The 25504-nt window shown below is 44.5% G+C and overlaps 1 protein-coding gene across 4 annotated transcripts in view; it reads right to left on the reverse strand.

Annotated features, from left to right (window-relative positions):
* Nucleotides 1-771: 771 nt before the first annotated feature.
* The window catches only part of LOC132389087 (zinc finger protein 239-like), a 274720-nt gene continuing 249987 nt past the window's right edge, over nucleotides 772-25504 (reverse strand). Inside the window, exons 1-4 of one of the 4 annotated variants that reach the window (XM_059961515.1) lie at nucleotides 21229-21368; nucleotides 17381-17553; nucleotides 16007-16181; nucleotides 772-2342 (exon numbers count right to left, since the gene is read on the reverse strand). In XM_059961515.1, coding sequence (XP_059817498.1) covers nucleotides 1641-1934 — 294 coding nt within the window. In that variant the 5' untranslated portion in view covers nucleotides 1935-2342; nucleotides 16007-16181; nucleotides 17381-17553; nucleotides 21229-21368 and the 3' untranslated portion in view covers nucleotides 772-1640. Of the gene's footprint in view, nucleotides 2343-16006; nucleotides 16182-17380; nucleotides 17554-21228; nucleotides 21369-25504 lie in introns of those variants that run through there. The other 3 variants (XM_059961517.1, XM_059961516.1, XM_059961514.1) reach the window with 3 other exon arrangements.

Raw genomic sequence — 25504 nt, forward strand, 5'->3', positions numbered from 1 at the left:
TCGGCCCATCGGTATGATGCCAGTTCCCTGGGGAGGGAGAGGAGGGATTTTATTGAATGGAAAAAGATAGTGTGAGAGGGGGCGGGCAATATGTTTGTCCCGGTGGAAATCTGTGGAAATATCTGACACCACAGTGGTGGCGAACATAGGGATTCACATTGGGGGGGGGGGGGGAAACCAGCAGACGGTTGACCTGCAAGTGGGCCAATGACGGGGGTAGGAGGTGAGTGTTTGGGGCAACATGGGGCTGCTGAAGATGAACATTTTTTGCACAGATGATTAACCAAGTGGTTAGAGAGTATTTGTTATAGAGTGTGCAATGAAGTTTCAACAGACTCATCCCTGAAATGGTTGGGTCATCATATGAAGAAAGATCAAAAGTGATAACCCTTTCATTTAGGGAATCGAGGACAGAAGTGAACACATTGAAATGCCCAACATCATTACTGGTAGAAACAGGGATCCCAGTCTCTGAAAAAGGGGGTGGATGCCTATATTTTATAATAAAACCCCTATTGTTTTACCTTTACCTCCTCTCCCAATTTTATGGTTGCCTTGGTCCTTCACACCCCCTTACCTGTTTAAGATTCAGCCCATTAGCAGCAGTCAGCAATTCATTTTTTTTGGCTTTTCGTAATGCCTCAGGGGTTGGCGCTTCCAGAAATTTATAAATGTCCATTGCTGCTGATTTTCACACACAAAAAAATCAAAAGGGATTTCCCCAATCAAACTGATAATTCATCGATCAATAGCCACCAAATTTGTTCATATCCCAGACGCAGGCCCCAAATTTGTTATGAACCATAATGCTTTAGAACCAAGCCAGCAGCAATAGACTACACCTGGAGTCTGGTTTTGATGTTAAATCTGTCTTTATTAGAATCTACTTGTAATATTGCAACTTAAACAAGATAAACAGAAGTTAATAGTGTTACGTTTATAAATGTGTGTAAATATAACTCCCAAACTATTGAGCTCGGGGGAAACAAGGCTCGGAGTCTTGAGATGGTAAAGTATGAAAGTTCAGTTCAACTACAGAATAGGCGATAAGAGAGAGAGAGATTTGTAATCCAGGGTAAATGGCAAGAGAAGGCAAAAATGTCGATATTATGTAGGTAATATGTAGATATATGTAGATATGTAAATATGTACATTCCTCAGGTTCCATGGTGGCAAAACGAAAGAACAGTCATTGTAGAATTTATCCGTCATCATTCCAAATCCACATACTGATTATCACCGAAAGTGACTTGTAACCAGGGGTATGTTTTCAAGTGAACTACCACACCACAGCCATTCAAGTGTTAACACATAAGTGGTCTCCACAGGATATCCCAAATCAGATCCACTCCTATGGATCAAACAATGTGACTTCCACACATTCGATGTACATGAATCGATAATTAACCCACCCTTGTGGGCATAGGAAACTTTTAAACAGTGACCCTTGGTCACTAGTTCCCTGGTTTCAATCCTTCCATTTTTCCTCCTTCGTCTCCATTTGACTCTGAGTGTCTGTGTCCTCGGTTAAAGCTAAACAAGCGCGAGCGATGTAAACAGGCTGCAAGTCAGACTGATTCATCTTCTTAATGTCTCTCTCTTAAAATGAGAGTCCACAGCAAAGGAAACCCAGGGATTCATTATAATGGCAAGTCCCCACTGTGAACTGACTGGTGTGCCAGTAGTTGTGATGACTGAGTGAATCCTATCCCACAGTCTAAGCAGGTGAATGGCTTTTCCCCAGCGTGAACTCGCTGATGATTCTGTAGGTGGGATGACTGAGTGAATCCCTTCCCACAGACTGAGCAGGTGAATGGCTTCTCCCCAGTGTGAACTCGCTGATGTCTCTGTAGGTTGGATGATGCAGTGAATCCCTTCCCACAGACTGTGCAGGTGAATGGCCGCCCCCTCGTGTGAACACGCTGGTGTGCCATTAGGTCAGATGACCGAGAGAATCCCTTCACCGAAATTCAGCAGATGACCAGTCTCTGCACAGTGTGATCTGACTGGTGTGTCCACAGGTGGGTTGCCCGACAGAATCCTTTCTCACACACAGAACAGGTGAATGGCCTTGCCCATTGTGAACTTGCTGATATACCTTCAATTGTGATAACCAAGTGAATCCATTCCCACTGTCTGAGCAGGTGAAAGGCCTTTCTCCTCTGTAAGATGACGGGCTTGCTAGATGTTCAAATGACCAAGTGAATCCCTCCCCACAGTCTGAGCAGGAAGGATGGTTGATTGAATACCTTGCTCCACTTCTTAAATATCTAGACAGAGACAGCAAAACTGGCGTGTCGTGTTTGAGATTCCTGGAGACAAATTCCTTCTCGTTTTTTATCCTGTAAAAGATTTACAAAATCCATCAATGGGTTTAGGACAACATTTCAGATGAGATTACTTGAGTTGCCAAGGTTTGATTTCGTATCACACTGTTACAGTGAGGTTAAACTCAAGTTGGAAGATAAATCATCTCCTGACTGGGCAGAGTGCTGGTATCTGGAATGATCATCAATTCCCATATGCATTTCAAGTTGCAACTCCTTCAAGTGCAGGGTTACAAACTGCATCTGGATGTGCATCTTGTAAGGGAGGGCATCAGGGACACTACAAGTCTCCCCATCTTTCCTCCAATACCCCCTCTAACTTGTAATAACCAGAGTGTACATAAATCGTGCAATGTGTTATTTTTTTTTACCCATTGACAACATGTGCACAGTGAATTTTTATAGAGAGGTATTCATTTTAACAGCTGGCAAATCACTGTCAATAGGAACATTGATCTCCTCTGGGTTCGATCCAGTTCATCTGCACACACACACAACCTATGTAGCTGGCCTGTAATGGGTAATGTAGGATTTTCTCATCAAAATTTTTTGCATATTGTCCATATGTGGTTTGCTTGCTAAGTTACACTTTAAAAAGTCAGATTTCCAAAATATCACTCCACTTCTTCCCACTTGCAAATTCTCCAGCAACTTTGGCAACACCAGAATACACACAAGTATCACCAGTTTCTGTATTCCCCTGAAGCCTCCCCCAACGACTGACAGTGGTGAACTCAGTGATGGCAATGCCAATGAATACGAAGGGAAGTGCAGGAGTCTGTCTCATTGGAATCTGGCACATTTGGGATGTGAAAGCTACTTGCTGCCCATGACAAAGGTTTTTGATATCATTACATACCCAGAGAGAATGGGACAAAACATGTTCTCACGGGTGGAAAAGTCCAGAACAAGAGGAGGTAGAACAAGCAACAGACACAAAATACTGGAGGAACTCAGCAGGCCAAGCAGCATCTATGGAAAAGAGTACTAATGCTGAATTCCTCCAGCATTTTGTGAGCGTTGCTTGGATTTCCAGCATCTGCAGATTTTAACTTGTTAGTGATTGGAGATAGAACAAAGGTGATTTTCTCAACTGGTGATGTAAAGGATTTTGTTCCCTTTCTCTGAGTTGCTAATCCTTGCCTTTATTATAGCTGGAGCTCAGCTCTATCTGAGAGATCCATCGGTTCCCATTCACTCAGCAGCCGGAAGCTCCCCGGGGCCCGTGTATGGATCATGTGGCTGAGAGACAGGGACGAGAGCAGGACTGTCCCGGGATTGATGGCAACGGTGTCTGGATTTCACAGGAATTGTCCTGAAGTCAGTGTTTAAGATAAAAACACAGAGAATCGCTCTTATCTGTACCCGACATTTTCAAGGCCTTCTGTGTACTGCGCGCATACGTGATACTCAGGGACGGCCTCAGCCTGACGCCTGCGTATTTCATCAGCTCTTTAACGCCGGCAAAATTCTTAACGCATGGCCCTCTGAGACATCATTGTGCCATTAACCATTTCTGCAAGCACCGGTTCAATGTCCATACCTCATTTTTTTTATAGTGTGTGTAGAAAAAATCTGCAGCTGTTCTAACGCAGAAAGTGGCTCCCATAAACAATATACTCAATATCAACGTGTATCTAGTGCCAAAGTACAATGCTGTTATAAAACACAGGAGATTCTGCAGTTGCTGGAAATACAGAGATGCACACACACAAAACCCTGGAGGAACTCTGCATTTCAGAGAACAACTAAGCAGCGGAGTACACAGTCTAGGCATGCTGAAGGGGCTCGGCCTAAACATTGTCTTTTTATTCCTCTCCACATTTGCTGCCCGAAATTAACCACCATTTTTTCAGTCAACCAGTTTCTAAATGTTTCTGACCTTTCTTTTGTAGTCACATCCTGCTGATCTGATTCCTCCTCCTCCTCGTGAACTCTAGACCCAATCTCTCTCTGGAGCAACTTTTTGGTTTTTGACTCTACACCATCGAAGATTTACTCACTACTCTGCTGTCAGACTTTAGATGCACATTATGTTACTAGACCGCAGGTTCGCTTACTGTGAGTGTCGCTTTAAGTGCCTGAGTGAGGCAGGACTGTGACGTCAGACACAAGGAGAGAGAGAGAGAGAGAGAGAGAGAGAGAGAGAGAGAGAGAGAGAGAGAGAGAATGTCAAAACCACAATGTGCTCATCATCTTATTCACCCTGGACAAAATCATACAGGTGTATAAGATGATGAGAGACATTGGCCGTATGGATAGCCAGAGGCTTTTTCCCCAGGGCTGAAACAGCTAACATGAGGGGGAATAGGTTTCAGCTGCTTGGAAGTAGGTACAGATGAGATGTCAGAGCTAAGTTTTTTAAGCAAAGAGTGGTGTGTGTGTGGAATGCACCGCCAGCGACGGTGGTAGAGGCGGATACAATAGGGTCTTTTAAGAGACTCTCAGATAGGTACATGGTGCTTAGGAAAATAGGTGACTATGTGGCAGGGTAATTCTAAGCAGTTTCTAGAGTAAGATACATGGTCAGAACAGCAATGTGGGACAAAGCATTTGTAATGAGTTGTGCATTTATATGTTTCCATGAAATTCACGGGAAATCTCCTATCCCACAGAGTGGTGACTAGTTGCAACATGTCATCTCAGGGAGAGTGAGAGGGGAACGGCAGAGAGGGATTTTGATATACTGATATGGTACAGAAACATGGGCAGGAACCAGATGGGCTAAGTGGCCTTTCTAGTGTACATTGTGAGTGTGGTAGAGACAGTAAGTATCTGAGACACGGGATTTGATACAGAACTGATTTATCTTTCACAGATCCACAATATTAAACACCAATCTAGATTAAGACTAACATCAGCAGAACAGACTCCTCCAAGGCTCACTGACCAGGGTTCAGTCCTGGGTGCGACGAGCAGCCACAAGAACTGCAGAATCTGACAGTAACCGTCCGTCATGAACCTGCAACTGCCTTCAGTCACCATGATGGCTAAACTTTTAACACAGAGATGACTTGAACATCCTCCCTGATGTAGAAGCGCTCAGATCGAAGATGTAGGGGAAAGGTAAAAAAAGAGATAATAAAGTTGTTTGCACCGTTAGGGATAAACAGAGAGGAAGAGGTGGAAAGTTCCTTGAATGCATCTATTTTAATGCTAGGAGCATTGTAAGAAAGGTGGATGAGCTTAGAGTATGGATTGATAACTGGAAATATGATGTTGTATCTATTAGTGAAACATGGTTGCAGGAGGGGTGTGATTGGCAACTAAATATTCCTGGATTTTGTTGTTTCAGAAGGGCAAGGGGGAAGGTATTGCAATGCTTGTCTGAGAAAATATTGCAGCGGTGCTTTGACAGGATAGATTACAGGGCTCATTTAGGGAGCCTATTTGGGTGGAATTGAAGAATGGGGAAAGTATAGTAACACTTATAGGGGCGTATTATAAACCACCTAATTGGGAGCGAGAATTGGAGGAGCAAATTTGTAAGGAGATAGCAGATATTTGTAGTAAGCACAAGGTTGTGATTGTGGGAGATTTTAATTTTCCACACATAGAAACATAGAACATAGGTGCAGGAGTAGGCCATTAGTCCCTTCAAGCCTGCACTGTCATTCAGAATGATCATGCCTGATCATCCAACTCAGAACCCTGTACCTGCTTTCTCTCCATACCCCTGATCCCTTTAGCCACAAGGGCCATATCTAACTTCCTCTTAAATATAGCCAATGATCTGGCCTCAACTGTTTCCTGTGGCAGAGAATTCCACAGATTCACCACCTTGTGTGTGAAGAAGTTTTTCCTCATCTTGGTCCTAAAAGGCTTCCTCTTTATCCTTAAACTGTGACAGCCCCATTCTGGACTGAACATCGGAAACAATGTTCTTGTATCTGGCCTGTCCAATCCCTTTAGAATTATATATGTTTCAATAAGATCCTCCAACAATCTTTTAAATTCCAGCGAGTATAAGCCTAGTCGATCCAGTCTTTCTTCATATGAAAGTCCTGCCATCCCAGGAATCAATCTGGTAGAACTTCTTTGTACTCCCTCTATGGCAAGAATGTGTTTCCTCAGATTGGCCTTGTACAACAGCAGTAGAACCTCCCTGCTCCGGTACTCAAATCCTCTTGCTACGAATGCCACAAACCATTCGCCTTTTTCACCGCCTGCTGTACCTGCATGCCCACTTTCAATGACTGGTGTACAATGACACCCAGGTCTCGTTGCACCTCCCCTTTTCCTAATTGGCCATTCAGATAATAATCTGTTTTCCTGTTCTTGCAACCAAAGTGAATAACCTTACATTTATCCACATTAAATTGCATCTGCCATGAATTTGCCTACTCACCTAACCTAGCCAAGTCTCGCTGCATCCTCTTAGCATCCTCCTCACAGCTAACACTGCCGCCCAGCTTCGTGTTATCCGCAAACTTGAAGACACTGCATTTAATTCCATCGTGTAAATCATTATTGTAAACAACGTGGGTCCCAGCACAGAGCCTTGCAGTACCCCACTGGTGACTGCGTGCCAATCTGAAAAGGTCCCATTTACTCCCACTCTTTGCTTCCTGTATGCCAACCAATACTCTATCCACATCAATACCATTCCCCCAATACCGTGTGCTTCAAGATTGCACACTAATCTCCTGTGTGGGACCTTGTCAAAAGCCTTTCGACAATCCAAATATACCACATCCACTTGTTCTCCCCTATCCATTCTACTAGTTACAGCCTCAAAAAATTCTTTAAGATTCGCCAGACATGATTTTCCTTTCACAAATCCATGCTGATGTTGTCCTATTATTTCACCTCTTTCCAAATGTGCTGTTATCACATATTTCAGAACCAACTCTAACATTTTCCCCACCTCCAATGTCAGGCTAACTGGTCTATAATTCCCCGGTTTCTCTCTCCCTCATTTTTTAAAAAAGTGAGGTCTCATTACCCACCCTCCAATCCTCAGGAACTAATCCAGAATCTAAGGAGTTTGGAAAAATTATCACTAATGCATCCACTATTTCTTGGGCTACTTTCTGAAGCACTCTGGGATGCAGACCATCTTGCCCTGGGAATTTATCTGCCCTTAATCCCTTCAATTTATCTAACACTTCCCTACTAACATGTATTTCCCTCAGTTCCTCCATCTCACTAGACCCTTGGTCCTCTACTATTTCCGGAAGATTATTTATGTCCACCTTAGTGAAGACAGAATTAAAGTAGTTATTCAATTGGTCTGCCATGTCCTTGTTCCCTATGATCAATTCACCTGTTTTGAACAGTAAGGGACTTACATTTGTCTTAACCAATCATTTTCTTTTCACTTATCTATAAATCATTTACAGTCAGTTTTTATGTTCCCTGCCAGCTTTTTCTCATAATCTTTTTTTCCCTTTCCTAATTAATCCCATTGTCCTCCTCTGCTACTCTGAATTTCTCCCAGTCCTCAGGTGTGCCACTTTTTCTGGCTAATTTGTATGTTTCTTCTTTGTACTTGATACTATCCCTAATTTCCCCTGTCAGCCACGGGTGCACTACCTTCCCTGGTTTATTCTTTTGCCAAACTGGGATGAATACTTGTTGTAGTTCATCCATGCAATCTTTAATTGCTTCCCATTGCACAGGAACCAACTAGAGAGCAGGCCATTCGACATTGGGTATTGAGCAATGAGGAAGGGTTCATTAGCAATCTTGTCGTGCGAGGCCCCTTGGGTAAGAGTGACCATAATATGGTGGAATTCTTCATTAAGATGAAGAGTGACATATTTAATTCAGAAACAATGGTTCTAAACTTAAAGAAGGGTAACTTTGAAGGTATGAGACGTGAATTAGCTAAGACAGACTGGCAAATGATACTTAAAGGGTTGACAGTGGATATACATTGGCAAGCATTTAAACATCGCATGGATGAACCACAATAATTGTTCATCCCAGTTTGGCAAAAGAATAAACCAGGGAAGGTAGTGCACCTGTGGCTGACAAGGGAAATTAGGGATAGTATCAAGTCCAAAGAAGAAACATATAAATTAGCAAAAAAAAAGCGGCACACCTGAGGACCGGGAGAAATTCAGAAACCAGTAGCGGAGGACAAAGGGCTTAATTAGGAAAGGGAAAAAGGATTATGAGAGAAAGCTGGCAGGGAACATAAAAACTGACTCTAAAAGCTTTTACAGATATGTGAAAAAAGAAAGATTGCTCAAGACAAATGTTATGGCCTTTCCAGTCAGAAACAGATGAATTGATCATAGGGAACAAAGACATGGCAGACCAATTGAATAACTACTTTGGTTCTGTCTTCACTAAGGAGGACATAAATAATCCTCTGGAAATAGTAAGGGACCGAGGTTCTAGTGAGATGGAGGAACTGAGGGAAATACATGTTAGTAGGGAAGTGGTGTTAGGTAAATTGAAAGGATTAAAGGCAGATAAATTCCCAGGGCCAGATGGTCTGCACCCCAGAGTAGACCAAGAAATAGTGGAAGCATTACTGATAATTTTTCAAAACTCCTTAGATTCTGGATTAGTTCCTGAGGATTGGAGGGTGGCTAATGTAACACCACTTTTTAAAACAGGAGGGAGATAAAAACCGGGGAATTACAGACCGGTTAGTCTGATGTCGGTGGTGGGGAAAATGCTGGAGTCAGTTATCAAAGATGTGATAACAGCACATTTGGAAAGAGGTGAAATCATCAGACAAAGTCAGCATGGATTTGTGAAAGGAAAGTCAGGTCTGCTGAATCTTATAGAATTTTTTGAAGATGTAACTAGCAGAGTGGATAGGGGAGAGCCAGTAGATGTGGTATATTTAGATTTCCAAAAGGCTTTTGACAAGGTCCCACACAGGAGATTAGTGCGTAAACTTAAAGCAAACGGTATTGGGGGTATGGTATTGATGCTGATAGAGAATTGTTTGGCAGACAAGAAGCAAAGAGTGTGAGTAAACGGGACCTTTTCAGAATGGTAGGCAGCGACTAGTGGGGTACTGCAAGGCTCAGTGTTGGGACTCCAGTTGTTTACAATATATATTAATGATTTAGATGAGGGAATTAAATGCAGCATCTCCAAGTTTGCGGACGACACGAAGCTGGGCGGCGATGTTAGCTTTGAGGAGGATGCTAAGAGGATGTAGGGTGACTTGTATAGGTTAGGTCAGTGGGCAAATTCATGGCAGATGCTATTTAATGTGGATAAATATGAGGTTATCCATTTTGGTTGCAAGAACAGGAAAACAGATTATTATCTGAACGGTGGCCGATTAGGAAAAGGGGAGGTGCAACGAGATCTGGGTGTCATTGTACACCAGTCATTGAAGGGAGGCATGCAGGTACAGCAGGCTGTGAAAAAGGCGAAAGGTATGCTGGCATTCATCACAAAAGGATTTGAGTACAGTAGCAGGGAGGTTCTACTGCAGTTGTACAAGGCCTTGGTGAGACCGCACGTAGAGTATTGTGTGCAGTTTTGGTCCCCTAATCTGAGGAAAGACATTCTTGCCATAGAGGGAGTACAAAGATGGTTCACCAGATTGATTCCTGGGATGGCAGGAATTTCATATGAAGAATGACTGGAATTTAGAAGCTTGAGGGGGGATCTTATTGAAACGTCTAAAATTCTAAAGGGATTGGACAGGCTAGATGCAGGAAGATTGTTTCCGATGTTGGGGGGAGTCCAGAAAGAGGGGTCACATTTTAAGGATAAAGTGGAAGTCTTTTAGGACCGAGATGAGGAAAAACCTCTTCACATAGAGAGTGGAGAATCTGTGGAATTCTCTATCACAGGAAACAGTTGAGGCCATTTCATTGGCTATATTTAAGAGGGAGTTAGATATGGCCCTTGTGGCTAAAGGGATCGGGGGTATGGAGAGAAAGCAGGTACAAGGTTCTCAGTTGGATGATCAGTCATGATCATACTGAATGGCGGTGCAGGATCGATGGTCCGAATGGCCTATTTTCTATGTTTCTATCCACCATCAACCCTTTAAATATCATTTGCCAGTCTGTCTTAGCTAATTTACGTCTCATATCTTCAAAGTTGCCCTTCTTTAAGTTCAGAACATTTGGTTCTGAATTAACTATGTCACTCTCCATCTTAATGAAGAATTCCACCATATTATGGTCACTCTTACCAAGGGGCCTCGCATGACAAGATTGCTAATTAACCCTTTCTCATTGCTCAATACCCAGTCTAGAATGGCCTGCTCTATAGTTGGTTCCTCGACATGTTGGTTCAGAAAACCATCCCGCACACATTCTAAGAAATCCTCTTCCTCAGCACCCTTACCAATTTGGTTCACCCAATCTATATGTAGATTGAAGTCACCCATTATAACTGCTGTTCCTTTTTTGCACGCATTTCTAATTTCCGGTTTAATGCCATCCCCAACTTCACTACTACTGTTAGGTGGCCTGTTCACAACTCCCACCAGCGTTTTATGCCCCTTAGTGTTACACAGCTCTCCCCATATCGACTGCACATCCTCCAGGCTAATGTCTTTCCTCTCTATTGCGTTAATCTCTTCCCTAATCAGCAACGCTACCCCACCTCCTTTTCGTTCCTGTCTATCCCTCCTGAATATTGAATATCCCTGGATGTTGAGCTCCTATCCTTGGTCACCCTGGAGCCATGTCTCTGTGATTCCAACTATATCATATTCATTAATAACTATCTACACATTCAATTCATCCACCTTGTTACGAATACTCCTTGCATTGACACACAAAGCCTTCAGGCTTGTTTTTACAACACTTTTAGCCCTTGTACAATTATGTTGAAAAATGGCCCTTTTTGATTTTTGCCCTGGAATTGACTGCCTGCCACTTTTACTTTTCACCTTACTACTTTTTGCTTCTGCTCTCATTTTGCACCCCTCTGTCTCTCTGCACTTGTTCCTATCCCCCTGCCACATTAGCTTAAACCCTCCTGAACAGCATTAGCAAATGTTCCCCCTAGGATTAGGAGGAGGGACAGCCCTCAGCGATTCCTGTGTATGCTCCCTGGAAGCCTCAAGAAATGATAATGATCATGAATCAGGCCCCAGATAGAAAAGAAAAAACAGCGCAGTTTGCTCAGTGTCTCCACAGTACTATACAAATGTTTAATGCGACTCCGTAAGATTTATTCAGTCTCTCCTGCATGATTTGCTCAGGTGATGAGGGGCGAAAATGGAAAGCAGAATTGAGATACCAAACCTATTAGGAGTTACAGGCTGGAAAACATAATGAGAATGAAAAGCTGGACCAGATCATTCAAGCTTTGTAAAGGGCTCTCCAGCAACCTGTGAACATCACTAAAGTACCTGAATGCAAACCTAAGCCTGGGAATCGGGACCAGACTATTGAGAGTGATTTGTGGCCTGCTACAATCACTTCGCAGGAGACCAAGACTTTAATGATGGGAATCTGTCCCCCCTGTTCAATGCCCTACTGCTCCAATGCTTACCAACTAAGTTAGCCAACATGATTAAAACAAATAATATGGATAGGCCTGACAATGACCAAAATCTAATGCGACGAGCTTTGACATATCATTAGGACCCAAATTTCGAATCACAATCAACCCCGAAGGGAACTAATATTAAAGGTGAATATGCTCAGCGGGAAGAAGGATGCGAACGGGCTATATCTGAGGAACAGAAATGGGAGCAAAAACCTACCAAGGGACAGGTGGGGACAACAACCCGTTTAGAAACTGACAAGAAGATGCTTCCAACCACAAGTGCCAACCCTCAGGAAGAGCCCAATTTAATATTGCAAGTTGCTGGAACTCCAGTTCCGTTTATAATTGATATGAGGGCAACCACAACCACTCTCGATCAGGAAATAGTATCGGAAAAGGGATTCCAGCTATCAGATGCTACAATCACTCTGTCTGGGTTCGAAGGCACGGAACGTACCTATTCACGTACCCAGCCACTGCAGCTGGAATTCCAGGGGAGCCAGTGTGAGGTTTCATTTACAGTCACCACCAGACGGGGGGTGTAATCTAGCAGGGAGAGACTTGCTCTGTCCGTTGGAAGTCGAGATTCTTTGCACAGACAATGCTGTCACCCTTGTCAGGAGAACAACCGATAGCTTCCCCAGTTTCCGACCCCCAAGTGGAGGGCACTTAATTTGGACCCCACTCCTTCTGCCAGCAGCCAACCCTCATGTGACTCTGTGCTTTGACCCTACGGGGTGCGTCACTGAGGAAAGCCAATATTATGCACCCCTCGAGGGACATAAGTTCCTGGTCACGGTGATTAGAGGTTACAGGAAGAGACGGTATTGCATTACTGGCCGAATTTCCGGATTTCCTTTGGCGACAGACAGAACTGGTAGTTCCCCATACCACCATTAGGATTTGCTCTGAGTTCAAGCCAAAGAGCCCAGGGTTCCTGGCCTACACCCTAACGAAGCAAGCCTCCAGCACCGAAGGAGACTGGCAAGACTTGGCCGTGGGTCTAGTCCAATACGGGAAGGAGTCTGAGGTGAAGATGGGATATCTGGTAAGACAACCTTTTAATAGTGACCAATCCCAAGATGCTGTACCCCATCTCTGTGCAATTTCAGGCCAGGAAGTCTGTTGCACCAACTGCCCCCCTGTCAGGATCACCATGAAAGAAGGACAGACTCTCCCATCCATTTAGCAATATCCCCTCAATCCCGAGGCAAAGTTTTATGAGGATGGAAGCTCTTTTGTGGATCCAGCAGGATAATATATTCTGACTATGCAATAGTGATGGGCAGTGAAGTAATTGAACTGGCCTCTTTTGAAGCAACTGTCTCCACCCAGAAGGCTGAGCTGTTTGCTCTGACTCATGCCTGTATCCCAGCAACAGAGTAAAGTGGGAACATTTTCACAGACTCTGTTATGCATTTGGAATTGTACATGACTACGGGGCTCTCTGGGAACATGGGGATTCCTGACTTCCTCTGGCCACCCCATTAGTAATGTCACCTTTGTAAACAACTTACTCACCGCTCTACAGATACCTCATGTTTCGTTCTTCTCAGGGTGACGCCTCTGAGGAGGAGTGAGAACTGTGGTCCCAGATGGGGTGCCAGAAAGACTCCAACCTAGGTTTTTGGATCACCTAGTGGGACAGGTTTGTGTTCCTACACAGTTTTTACCAATATTGGTCGATTATATATGTAATTATACACACCTGGGAAAGGAGGGAATGGATGGTAACCTGTACCCTGCAGACTGGGTACGAGTCCCTTGACAGGTGGACCTTTTTGTGTCTACAAGTTGATTTTATTGAATTACATAGAGTACATTGCTATAGATACTGCTTAGATATTATAGATGTGTTTAGTTGATGGGTTGAAGCTGTTCCAACTACCAATAATACTGTTATGACTGTTGTGAAGGTATTATTACGGGAAATAATTCCCCGGTATGGCCTGCCAGAGATGCTGAGCTCTGACAATGGCCCAAACTTCGTGATGAAAGTAAACAAAGGCATACATAACGAACTAGCTATCCAGCAACAATTCCACTGTGTGAACCACACACGGGCCGCTGGCAGAGTGGAGAGAGCCAATGGCACTCTGAAGAGTAAATTGGCCAAACTAACAGTGGAGACTGGACTCACTTGGTTGAAGGGTCTACCGTTACCCAGTTCCACATGAAGGTTACCCCACAGGGGAAAACAGGGTTGTCACCAGCTGAAATCATTTATGGACGGCCCATGAAGACACCCTGGGGACTAAGACCTTGTGTACCATTGCTCCCAGAAAGTCTACCAGCAAAATTGGATATTCATATCTGAGGGGAAGACATGGGAAAATATATATGCCAACTAACCAAAATGTTCCAAGCATACATTCACAGGTACGACAGGCTTACAAGGAAGAGAACTATTCCGCAGAGAGGAGTGACTATCCCATGATGGAACCTGGGATTTTTTTTCCTGATGAAGAACTGGGATTTATGGAATCTTGGACCTCGGTGGAGAGGACCATATCAGGTGTTACCGACCACTCCCACGGCTGTGAAACTGAAGGGGCGAGAAATCTCGGTGGATACATCATTAGGTGCCAAACATGTTACTGAAGGAACTGAGTAGAAGGTCTCTCTTGGACTAATGGAAAATGTATTGGTTGTTAGTGGTGTTCATGTTTATGTCTTTGAGAGGGCTCACCCCAGCATCTGGGGGCCCCCATGTTAACACATTTCCGTCTTTCTGTTATACTTATGCAAAACAGGTAGAACTAGTTGCCTGATGGGTTTGTGCTGAAATTCCACAGCATGGTAAAACTATGGTTCCAATGTCAGTAATCCCGCTCAACCAGAGTGAGGAACTCTCAGCCTGGGTTTTCTCAAATAACATAAGGGGAAGTGAGATGAGGACCTGTGGTCCAGTCAGAGATGACTGTGGCTGTCAGTGTTTTGAGGAATGGTGTCTCAGGCCCCCATCAAACGGAACTTCCAATACTGGGAAACATGCATCCTGGCCATACTTGCAGGTGACCAGCAGCCGAGAGGAACAACTGAGACTGATTGATTTTGGATGATTACTTTTCTCTCCTATGGAGTAGCCAGGAATTCATCAGAGATAATCAATTTGGATACAGCACTTGAGGAGCTGGCCACGATATTGCAGGGGCCCTGACAGAAACACAGGCCCACGTAACAGAAATATCCACTGAAATGATTGCAATCTGGCAAACAGTCCTACAGAATCATATGGCTTTAGATTTTATCCTAGCTGAGAAAGGGGGAACCTGTGCTATTATTGACACAGAATGTTGAACCTATATCCCTGATGAATCTACTACCATTACATCCCTCTCCAAGCACACTGCAAAGGAGATTGACAGCATCAAGAATGTAAGGCAGGATTTACACGGGTTCACTGAAGGATCGAAATGGTGATCTGTGAAGGCCTGTTTGGTAATATGTGGGGCATGATACTGCATTATAGCCTAATAGTTGTACATATCTTTGTTGTAATTACTGTTGTACACTGTCTTTACCCACTGATAAGCCAATGCTGTCATCAGTTGCTTTCTCTATAAAAAGTTAGCTTTGTTGATATTGTAATGATCAAAAGGAGGGAATGATAAAGTCTGTAAAATGGTTAACACTTTGTTAAACAATAGCAGCCTGTTTTTCTGAAAGAAACTGCTGATGATCAACCGATGTGCTGAGCCATATTTCTTCTTGAGGGTAGCTAGCTGGAGTTTCAAGATGCTTATCTCCATGTGCACTCATGAGAAGAGATAGGACAGCTTCAGTCTGTTCTGTGTCTGGAAGCCTTTATGACTGTTTTGTAATTTATCTATAGGGGCGGCTCATGTAGTAAATACCTTTGGCTCCAGCCTGTCTTGTGTGGGGGTATCTGGATGGATATATCCGCGGTGTAAGGGGAATTGTTAGTCAGTTAGTAGATTGGGTGGGGACAGTCATTGACTGTTCCTGTTTGAGCGACTAACTGAGTAAGCCCCAGGTACGTGGAATAAAGAGTTTGTACCGCACGGTCTCTGAGTGACTCTCTCCAGCTTCGACTTACAGAATGGGAGTGGTTTTAAAGGGCTGGAAACCGGAAGCTCATTACCAGACATGGAGTGATTGCAACTGGGTCTGACAGAGGCATAACTGGTTGTTCTGGGCACATTCAGTCTCACTCCAACTATAACCCACCTTCCCTTTTACAGGTATGTAATGTCTAAAGGACCAGTGTTTGAGTAAATGAGACTCACCAAACTTTCTCCTGACTGAATCAATGGAATCTCCGATTCTCCTGAGGCAGAGTTGATCTCTCCAGTTTATGCTCTCAGTCCTCGGGCTGGTTCACTTATTGCTGTTCCCGTCTTCAGCCGTCGTTTGCTTCTAGTTGGGGTTTTTCTTCCAATAAACCTCTCACTGCAGGTCTAACTTTAACCAGAGAGACAATGAAGCACAATAACAATAAAAAGGAGAACCAAATATTTCTGCTTAATGTTACTAAGAACAAAACGTTGAAGGCTGATATAATGATTTCAGTAAACATTTTTTTATTTTCACTCACACATCACAAACCAATATGGGATAAGGAGGAGCCATCATTCAGTCAGGAACAGAATTATGTGCTTTGGTCCAACTGGTCTGCCCCACCATTTAACCATGGCTGACTTTCATTCCAGCACAACATTCCTGCCTTCCTCCTGTAACCCTGAGCTACTCAGCAATCATCAATATGTTAATCTCTGTCATATGTATACCCAAATGGCAGCTTCAGCCAACCTCTGTGGCAACAAATTCCACAGATCAGACATCTTCTGGCCAATTTTTTTTCCCTCTCTGTTTTAAAGGGAAGCTTCTTTATTCTGAGACTGCGCTGTCAGATCACAGTCTAATGGAAACATCCTCTCCATGTCCACTGTATCCAGGCTTTTCAGCATTTGGTAGGTTTACTTAACCATACATCCCCCACCACCCCCACCGTCCTGATGAACTCCATTGAGCACAGGTCCAGAACAATCAAATGCTCCTCACACATAATGCCGAACATTCCTGAGATTATTCTTGTAAACCTTGTTAGCAACAACTGTACTGAACACATTTCTAGGAATAACAAACTAATTGGTACCAGAGTAATTTGCAGGGAAAGTTGTGGTTACTTTACTGTTCTACTATCACAGAGTGAGCCATTTCCACTCCCACGTTAAAACAGGTACATTTCAGGAAACAGAAACTAATCCAGAATGAATGTAATAAAAGAAATTGTAATTACCAAACTGCTCAGCATGTAAGGTACAGCTGTGGGGAGGGGAACAATCTTTATAATTCAGGTTAATAACATTTTGTCAGGATGACTTGAAGCATTTTCAGTTTTTAGTGCAGATCTCCAGCAACTTCAGATTCTGCCCGATTTCCACCACTTTATCCAGATTTGACTTCCACAAAATGGGAGTGATTTTAAAGGGCTGGGCTGCTGGAAACACATTACCAGACCTGGTGTGATTGCAACTGTGCCTGACAGAGGCATAAATGGTTCTTCTGGGCACATTCAGTCTCACTCCAACTATTTCCCATCTTCTATTGTACAGGTATGTAATGTATAAAGGACCAGTGTTTGAATAAATGAGACTCACCAAACTTCCTCCTCACTGACTCACTGGGAACTCCAAGTCAGCTGATTCAGTGTTGTTCTCTCCAGTTGATGCTCTCAGTCCTCGGGCCAGTTCACTTGTTGCTATTCCCACATCTTTAGCCATGGTTTGCTTCCAGTTGGGGTTTTTCTTTCAATAAACCTCTCACCGCAGGTCTAACATTAATCACAGAGATAATGGAGCGCATTAACAATGAAAAGGAGAACCAAACATTTCTGCTTAATGTTACTAAGATCAAAACTCATTGAAATTTAAACGTTGCAGCCAAATATAATAATCTCAGTGAACAATCTTTTATTGTCCCTCACACATCACAAAACAATGTAGGATAAGAAGGAGCCATCATTCTGTCATGGTAATACATAAGACACAGGAACAGGATTAGGTGATTTGATCCTTCTGGGCTATAAAAGCGCAGGAGCAATGTGTGGTTAAGTGCCATGCTCAAGGATACAACACACTGCCTGGCCTGAGGCTCAAACTCATGACCTTCAGATAGCTTAACCACTTGTCCACGTGCACATCACAGAAACCACTCACCCCCCCTAGACTTCCCAGTCCCTCGGTAAAGCAGGCAGTGAAATCAAAGATCCCCAAAACCTGGGACATTCTCCTTTCTCACCGACCCCAGTCCGGGAGAAGACATAACTGCCATAAAGCTCAAGGACTAATGTGAGCAGCCTCAGGAAACGAGGCGAGTTGGGGGAAGTTAACGGGACTCAGTGACCAACATCAGATTCCCCAACACAACATAGAGGAAGCATCCTGACCCATCCAGGAACTCTGAGCACACACCACGTCATCTCGCATCACAAAGCGAAGGGCAGGGCAGATCTGCAGTAAACAGCCTCACGTGACCTGTCGGTGGGTCTCCCATTTCAACTCTGTGGAAATAGACAGCCTGGGCTCCAGGTTTGGATCATTCAATGCAGATTAAGTGAAGTCTACACACTTTTGACCAGCCCAGATAATTGGTCCTCAGTTCGGTGCTCACGGCCAACATCGGATCTCCCCACTTGGGATCGGTCTCAATACTCACCGATGGGAACGCAATATCTTTGGCCCACAGACAGTGACACTGACCCCTGACTCCCCCTCCCAGGAGGTGAGGACCCTTCCCTCAATCCCACAGATGATGCACTTCTGCACTGAGCGGAAAAGAAAACACCGCCCGGCCGGAGACAGTGAACATGCGTGAAGTGAGGGCAGGAGGGCAGGGCCTCGGAAACAGATGCACAGGTGCTGCCCATCTGCTGTTAAATGGGAGGGGCAAACTGGATCACGTGACCAGTCGGGTTTCCCACTCCAGACAGAGTTTTCCAGCTACCCACCATTCTGTGTAAAGAAACAAACTTGCTGCTTACATCTTTTCTCACCTTAAATATATTAGACATTTCAACCCCCAGGAAAAATAGATTGTCTGTCCACTCAGAATCAGAATCAGGTTTATTATCACCGGTGTGTGTCATGAAATTTGAAAACCGTGCAGCAGCAGTTCAATGCAATACATATTATAAAAGGGAAAAACACCCAAAATAAAATAATAAAAATAAACAACTAAATCATTTACAGTATATCTGGGACCCTTACTCTTTGTGATTTTGATAAATGACCTGGATGAGGAAGTAGAGGGATGGTTTAGCAACTTTGCTGATGACACAAAGGTTGGGGGAGTTGTGGATAGTGTGGAGGGCTGTTAGAGGTATCAGTGGGACTTTGACAGGATGCAAAAATGGGCTGAAAAGTGGCAGATGGAGTTCAACCAGGATAAGTGTGAAGTGGTCCATTTTGTTAGGTCAAACATGATGGTAGAATATAACATTAATGGTAAGACTCTTGGCAGTGTGGAGGATCAGAGGGATCCTGGGGTCCCAGTCCATAGGACACTCAAAGCTGCTACGCAGGTTGACTCTGTGGTTAAGAAGGCATATGATGCATTGACCTTCATCAATCGTGGGATTGAATTTAGGAGCCGAGAGGTAATGTTGCAGCTATATCTGACGCTGGTCACACCCCACTGTGTTCAATTCTGGTTGCCTCACAACACGAAGCATGTGGAAACCATAGAAAGGGTGCAAATTTGATTTACACAGATGTTGCCTGGATTGGGGAGCATGCCTTATTAGAAAAGGTTGAGTGAACTCGGCCTTTCCTACTTGGAGCAACGGAGGATGAGAGGTGGCCTGATGGAGGTGTATAAGATAATGACAGGCATTGATCGTTGGATAGTCAGAGACCTTTTCCCAGGTCTGAAATGGTTTTGACAAGACAGCACAGGTTTAAGGTGCTGGGGAGTAGTTGCAGAGGAGATGTTACGGATAAGTTTTTTTTACTCAGAGAGTGGTGAGTGTGTGGAATTGGCTACCGGCAATGGTGGTGGGTGTGGGTAGAATATGGTCTTTTGGATAGGTACCTGGAGACACTGGAGAAAAATAAAGAAATACTAGCTTAAGAAAAATAGAGGGCTATGGGTAACCATAGTAATTCCTAAGGTAGGGACATATTGGCACAACTTTGTGGGCCGAAGGTTTTGTATTGTGCTGTAGGTTTTCTATCTTTCTGTGAATAAATTAAACATTGTGCAACAAACAGAAATACTATATATTTTAAATGTGAGGTAGTGTTCAAGGGTTCAATATCCATTTAGCAATCGGAGGCAGAGGGGAAGAAACTGTTCATGAATTACTGAGTGTGAGCATTCAGACATCTGTACCTCCTTACCTGCTGGTAACAGTGAGCAAACGACATGCCCTGGGTGCTGGAGGTCCTTGATAATGGACGCTGCCTTTCTGAGACATGGCTTCTAATCCTCTGGTAATCTTATAAACGTCAATCCAGTCTCACACCAGCTGGCACGGCTCCAGAGAAAACAACACAATTTTGTCCAACCTCCCGTTAAAGCTCAGGCCCTCTAATCCAGGCAATATCCTGGTAAACCTTTTCTGCGCCCACTCCAAAGCCCCGACATCCTTCCGAGAATGGGAGCGACCAGAACTGTATGAAAGACTCCAGATGTGGTCTAACGAGTTTTATAAAGCTGCAACACAACTTCCCGACGTTTGAACTCAATGCTTCAACTAATAAAGACAACCATGCCATTTGCCTTCTTAACCACCCGATCAATCTGTGCAGTCTCTTTCAGGGAGCGATGAACTTGGAGTCTAAGATCCCTCTGATTATCAACACTGTTCAGGGTTTTGCATTTAACCTACATTCGACCTACCGAGCTGCCAAGATGATCATCACTAATCAAATCTCACTGAGATTTCTCAGGTCCTGTTGAATTTATTACCAAGTGCACAAGTACGGGAAGGTACAGGTACAGAGAAACACTGACTTGTAGCAGCATCACAGGCAAGTACATTCAGATAACACACAGAACAGCAATTATACAATTCTCTGGCAGTAACAAGATAGAAACATGTTTTACTTCATCCTGCTAATAGGACCAGAACAACGGGCTGAGCGGCGGCTCATCTCAGACGGTTCGGTTTGAAGGTCTCACAACCCGGACCGACCCCGGCAGATTCTGTGAAGGAAGCGAGGCGAGGCCGCCAGTTCTGGAAAGTTCATCCCCTCCCCCATCAGGTTTCACCGATCACCTTGTGTTTCTCTCTCCCTTCCCCACCCCCACCTTTTATTCTCCAGTCCTGCCGAAGGGTTTCGGCCGGTTATGTCGACTGTATTCTTCCCCTAGATGCTGCCCGGTCTGCTGAGTTCCTCCAGCTCGCATTTCCAGAATCTGCAGGGTTTATCTTGTTTGAATTCGGGAAAGTTAACTCACCACTCAACGTCAGACCTCCCCGCTCGGGACCGGCTTCAATACTCACCGAAGGGAAATTGTTGCCCCGCAGAGAATAATCCGTCTCCGGCTCCCCGTCCAAGGGGGCAAGGACCCCCTCCCGATCCCGACCCCGATCCCGGACCCGGACCCATCGCTGATCCACTTCCACAAAGAACGAAAAATCCATCCCTGCCTGGCTCGGGCCTGTGAGCATGCGCAATATAATACTTTTTGCGTGCTACAGGCGGTGGGCGGAGCCACGGAAACAAACCCGCAAATGCTGCCGATCTGCGGTAAAACACGATCACGTTTCGCTGGAGGGTCTCCCATGTGACCGGTGACTGTTCCTCGCCCTTCACATACTGCCCTACCCACCGCCGCATTTCCCACATTATTTCATTATTTCCCTATATCATTTCCATACGTATTTAGATTTCCCCTCCGAATCCTCCCCGATCCCTTTCCCTCCAGCCCCAGGTCACAGAGTTCTCAGAGTTTTGATTCACTTCCCATCACAATACACAATAGACAATAGGTACAGAAGTAGACCATTCGGCCCCTCGAGTCTGCACCGTCATTCTGAGATCATGGCTGATCATTCACTATCAATACCCAGTCCCTGCCTTGTCCCCATATCCCTTGATTCCCCTATCCATCAGATACCTATCTAGCTCCTTCTTGAAAGCATCCAGAGAATTGGCCTCCACCGTCTTCCGAGGCAGTGCATTCCACACCTCCACAACTCTCTGGGAGAAGAAGCTCTTCCTCAACACTGTTTTAAATAACTGACCTCTTATTCTCAATCCATGCCCTCTGGTACTGGACTCTCCCAACATCTGGAACATATTTCCTGCCTCAATCCTATCAAATCCTTTAATTATCTTAAACGTTTCAATCAAATCCCCTCTCAATCTCCTCAATTCCAGCGTGTACAAGCCCAATCTCTCCAATCTCTCTGCGTAAGACAGCCCTGCCATCCCAGGAATCAACCTAGTGAATCTACGCTGCACTTCCTCAATTGCCAGAATGTCCTTCCTTAAACCTGGAGACCAAAACTGTACACCATATTCCAGGTATGGTCTCACCCGGGCCCTGTACAAATGCAAAAGGACATTCTTGCTCTTGTACTCAATTCCCCTTGTAATAAAGGCCAACATTCCATTTGCCCTCTTCACTGCCTGTTGCACTTGCTCATTCACCTTCATTGACTGATGAACTAGGACTCCTAGGTCTCTTTGCATTTCTCCCTTACCTAACTCTACACCGTTCAGACAATACCCTGCCCTCTTGTTCCTGCTTCCAAAGTGGATAACTTCACATTTATTCACATTGAATGACATCTGCCAAGTATCTGCCCACTCACCCAGCCTATCCAAGTCTCCCTGTATTCTCCTAACGTCCTCTTCGCATGTCACACTGCCAGCCAGTTTAGTATCGTCAGCAAACTTGCTGATATAGTTTTCAATGCCCTCATCTAAATCGTTGACATAAATCGTAAAGAGCTGTGGTCCCAATACAGAGCCCTGTGGTACCCCACTAGTCATCTCCAGCCAGTCCAAGAAACACCCATTCACTGCTACTCTTTGCTTTCTATCTGCCAACCAGTTTTCTATCCATGTTGAAACCCTGCCCCCAATGCCATGAGCTCTGATTTTACTTGCCAATCTCCTATGTGGCACCTTATCGAATGCCTTCTGAAAATCTAGGTACACTACATCCACTGGCTTACCCTCGTCTAACATCCTTGTTACACCCTCAAAAAACTCCAACAGATTAGTCAAGTATGATTTGCCCTTGGTAAATCCATGCTGGCTCGGCCTAATCCTATTGCCATCAAGATGTGCCACTATTTCGTCCTTAATAATGGACTCAAGCATGTTCCCCACAACTGACGTTAGGCTAACAGGGCGATAGTTCTCCGTTTTCTCCTTCCCTCCCTTCTTGAAAAGTGGGATAACATTAGCCACTCTCCAAGCTTCAGGAACTGATCCTGAATCCAAGGAACATTGGAAAATGATTACTAATGTATCCCCAATTTCCTGAGCCACCTCTTTTAGAACCCTCTGATGCAGACCATCTGGACCCGGGGATTTATTAGCCTTCAGTCCTAACAGTCTACTCATCACAGTTTCTTTCCTAATGTCAATCTGTCTCAATTCCTCTGATATCTTATGACCCTGGCCCATCCATATATCTGGGAGATTGCTTGTGTCCTCCCTGGTGAAGACAGATCTAAAGTACGCATTAAATTCTGTTGCCATTTCCCTGTTTCCCATAACAATTTCTCCCAATTCATTCTTCAAGGGGCCAACATTGTTCTTAACTATCTTCTTTCTCTTCACATAGCTAAAAAAGCTTTTGTTATCCCCTTTTATATTCCTGGCTAGACTGAGCTCATACCTGATTTTTTCTCTCGGTATTGCTTTTTTAGTTAAAATCTGCTGTTCCTTAAAACGTTCCCAATCATCTGTATTCCCACTCATCTTAGCCCTGTCATACTTAGCCCTGTCATACTTCTTTTTCTTTAATGGTATACAATCTCTGACTTCCTTTGTCAACCACGGTGGCCCCCTTCCCCCTCTTTGAATCCTTCCTTCTCATTGGAATGAACTGCTTTTGCATCTTTTGTATTTTGCCCAAGAATATCTGCCACTGCTGATCCACTGTCTTTCCTGCCAGGGCATCCGCCCATTTAACTTTGGCCAGCTCTTCCCTCATGGCTCCGTAGTCTCCTTTATTTAATTGCGACACTGACACCTCTGATCTGCCCTTATCCCTCTCAAATTGTAGATAAAAACTTATCATGTTATGATCACTACTTCCTAATGGCTCCTTTACTTCAAGATCACTTATCAATTTCTGTTCATTACACATCACCAAGTCCAAAATAGCATCGTTCCTGGTTGGCTCAAGCACAAGCTGTTCCAAAAATACATCCCTTAGACACTCCACAAACTCCCTATCCTGGGGTCCAGCACCTACCTGATTCTCCCAGTTCACCTGCATGCTGAAATCTCCCATAACGACTGCATTACCTTTAGCACATGCCAATGTTAACTCCCTAATCAACTTGTACCCAATATCCACGCTACTGTTTGGGGGCCTGTACACAACACCCATTAGGGTCTTTTTACCGTTACTGTTCCTCAGCTCAAACCACACAGACTCTACTTCCCCTGTTCCCAAGTCACCTCTTGCTAAGGACTGAATCTCATTCCTCACCAATAGGGCCACCCCACCCCCTCTTCCCATATTTCTGTCTCTACGATAGCACATATACCCTGGTACACTCAATTCCCAGGCCTGATCCCCTTGCAGCCATGTCTCCGTTATCCCAACAATATCGTAGTTCCCCATTTTCATCTGAGCTTCAAGCTCACCTGTCTTATTTCTGACACTACGCGCATTGAAGTATAGAATTCTTAGCCCATTCCTCCTCTCTATGCTTAAAACACTGTCTATTGTACCTAACCCAGCTCCTTGAACTTCCATCGGGCTAATTGCACCTTGAATTTTGATGACCTTCTCAAGATCACCCAAACCTTCTACACATTTAACCCCATGCTCCTTCTGACCAACCCTCTGGATCTGGATCCCTGCCCCCTGCACATCTAGTTTAAACCCCCCTGAGCAGCACTGGTAAACATTCCTGCAAGAATGTTAGTACCCCTCCGGTTCAGATGTAGACCGTCCCTTCGAAACAGATCCCAATGTACCTGGAACAAAGACCAATTATCCAAAAACCTGTACCCTTCCTTCCTGCGCCATGCTCTCAGCCTCGTATTAATGTGCATAATCATTCTATTCTTCGCCTCACTCGCACGTGGCACAGGTAGCAATCCCGAGATTGTCACCCTGGAGGTCCTGCCTTTCAGCTTCACTCCTAACTCCCTGAACTCTCTAAGCAGGACCCCCTCACTCACATTACCTACATCGTTGGTCCCTACATGGACCACTGCATCTGGGTTCATGCCCTCGTTCTCAAGAATAGCCTGCACCGGATCTGAGATGTCCCGGACCCTGGCACCAGGGAGGAAACATACCATCCGAGACTCCCGATCTGCCCCACAAAATCTCCTATCTGCCCCCCTGACTATAGAATCCCCTAAAACTATCGCTCTCTTCTCTTCCCTCCTCCCCTTTCTTGTTGAGGGGAAACTAGACACACAAATCCCGACACACAATTCAGACCCACACAGAAAATGAGCTGGTTTCTTTTAAATCAGTCAACACACACAAAATGCTGGTGGAACGCAGCAGGTCAGGCAGCATCTATAGGGAGAAGCGCTGTCGACGCTTCGGGCCGAGACCCTTCGTCAGTC

The sequence above is a fragment of the Hypanus sabinus genome, unplaced genomic scaffold, assembly GCF_030144855.1.
Source record: "Hypanus sabinus isolate sHypSab1 unplaced genomic scaffold, sHypSab1.hap1 scaffold_47, whole genome shotgun sequence".
Classification (NCBI taxonomy): Eukaryota; Metazoa; Chordata; class Chondrichthyes; order Myliobatiformes; family Dasyatidae; genus Hypanus; species Hypanus sabinus.